Consider the following 1759-nt stretch of genomic DNA (forward strand, 5'->3'; position numbering starts at 1 on the left):
GATGTGTGTGTGCCGGTGTCTCTGGCAGGCCCTGAACCAGCAGCCATGCCTGTACACGGTGTGTGTAAGAACATCATGAGCGCTCGGCAGAAGGACCGCGGCTACGGGACGTCGCAGAACCCGGATCGGTTCCAGCAGCAGGACTACCTGCAGCTGAAACAGATCCTCCTGACCCAAAACAAGCTGTTCAGAGACGAGGCGTTCCCTCCAGACCAGCGCTCCATCGGCCAGGGCAAGCTGGAGCCGGCGCAGCTGGCCCAAGTGCAGTGGCTCAGACCAAGAGTAAGCACAGCTGATCTTCCTACTGGATCTACTGGATCTGCTGAATGTGAATCTGCTCAGGCTGACTGACCTCTGGACTCGGCCTCATTGGAGGCTTTTCAGAAAACGCTGGCTGTCTGGAGTTTACGTTTCTTTCCTGCTCCAACCTTTAGGAACAGCTGAATGGTGTTTTGTCATTTATTTCAGGACATTGTGACCAATCCGTTCTTCATCCTCGATGGCGTYTCCAGGTTCGACTTCGGTCAGGGACAAGTTGGTGAGTTGGGTAAAGCAGGTGTCTGCAGGCGTGCGATCTGTCGGTCACCGGCCGTCTTTTCTCAGGAAACTGCTGGTTCCTGGCGTCTCTCGGAGCGCTGACCTTCCACAAAGAGATCTTCAAGCTGATTGTTCCTCTGGACCAGACCTGCCTGGGGAAGGACTACTGTGGGCTGTTTCACTTCAGGGTAAACGACTGCAGGTGTCGTCCTCCGGCAGCCTGTTGCCCTGAATCAGCCGTTTCTTCTCCAGGCCTTCTCAGCTGATCTGCTGCAGTCCGTCTGCAGCCCAGCTGGCCTCCACATCTGTTGAGATGATAAAATAACCAACCGATAGCGCCTCATATGGGGCATCAGGTGGAAAGTCAATAATTCTCAGCAATAATGTGGGTTATTCAGTCTGAGAAAAACTAAATGTTTAGTTAGAATATTTAGCTTAGTGCTAAATAAATGTAATATTTAGTGTGCAGGCCAGCTAAACATTTAGCTTGAAGCTAAATCATCTTCTGCAGACGAGGAATCTTCCTCTCTGTCCGCCGAGACAAACGTCTGCCTCTAAATGTTGCTTCCAGTTCTGGAGGTTTGGGAAGTGGGTGGATGTGGTGATTGACGACAAGCTGCCGACAGTCAGCAGGAAACCCATCTTTGCCCGTTCCAAAGACGAGTGTGAGTTCTGGCCCGCTTTGATTGAGAAGGCCTACGCCAAGTATGTAAAGACCTGCAGCCTGTTTCTCAGACATAGGATGGGGAACTGTTTGACACCAGACATAACCTCCTACCTGAATACGGCAGGGTTTGTGGATCCTATGCGGATATGACGTCTGGGACTCCAGCAGAGGCCATGAGGGATTTCACCGGCGGTGTCCACATGTGCATCCAGCTGTCAGATCCTTCCCCTAATCTCTGGAAGCTCCTGTGCAGAGCTGGACGCTCCAGGACGTTCATGAGCTGCAGCTCCATCCCAAAAACGGTGAGAACCTGTGCAGGGAACGCCGTGCAGAGACTGACCCGTCTTTCCTTCAAGGCTGCTGCCATGCTGGAGAGCAAATGTAGCTGATTATCAAATGAAGAAGGGTCATTTGTTCTGATATGTAGATATGATCAGATTGATTTGAAATTTCACTGCTGAGATGAAAGTCCTGAAAGACCAGCAGTGAGACCAGGAGTGAGACCAGGAGTGAGACCAGGAGTGAGACCAGGAGTGAGACCAGGAGTGAGACCAG

The 1759-nt window shown here is 51.8% G+C and overlaps 1 protein-coding gene across 2 annotated transcripts in view; it reads left to right on the forward strand.

Annotated features, from left to right (window-relative positions):
• Positions 1-25: 25 nt before the first annotated feature.
• The window catches only part of LOC103460683 (calpain-A-like), an 8309-nt gene continuing 6575 nt past the window's right edge, over positions 26-1759 (forward strand). For both annotated transcript variants that reach the window (XM_017303442.1, XM_008402965.2), the window contains exons 1-5: positions 26-282; positions 469-538; positions 604-725; positions 1109-1242; positions 1329-1506. In XM_017303442.1, coding sequence (XP_017158931.1) covers positions 46-282; positions 469-538; positions 604-725; positions 1109-1242; positions 1329-1506 — 741 coding nt within the window. In that variant the 5' untranslated portion in view covers positions 26-45. The remainder of the gene's footprint in view (positions 283-468; positions 539-603; positions 726-1108; positions 1243-1328; positions 1507-1759) is intronic.

This window comes from Poecilia reticulata, unplaced genomic scaffold (assembly GCF_000633615.1).
Source record: "Poecilia reticulata strain Guanapo unplaced genomic scaffold, Guppy_female_1.0+MT scaffold_276, whole genome shotgun sequence".
Taxonomy (NCBI): domain Eukaryota; kingdom Metazoa; phylum Chordata; class Actinopteri; order Cyprinodontiformes; family Poeciliidae; genus Poecilia; species Poecilia reticulata.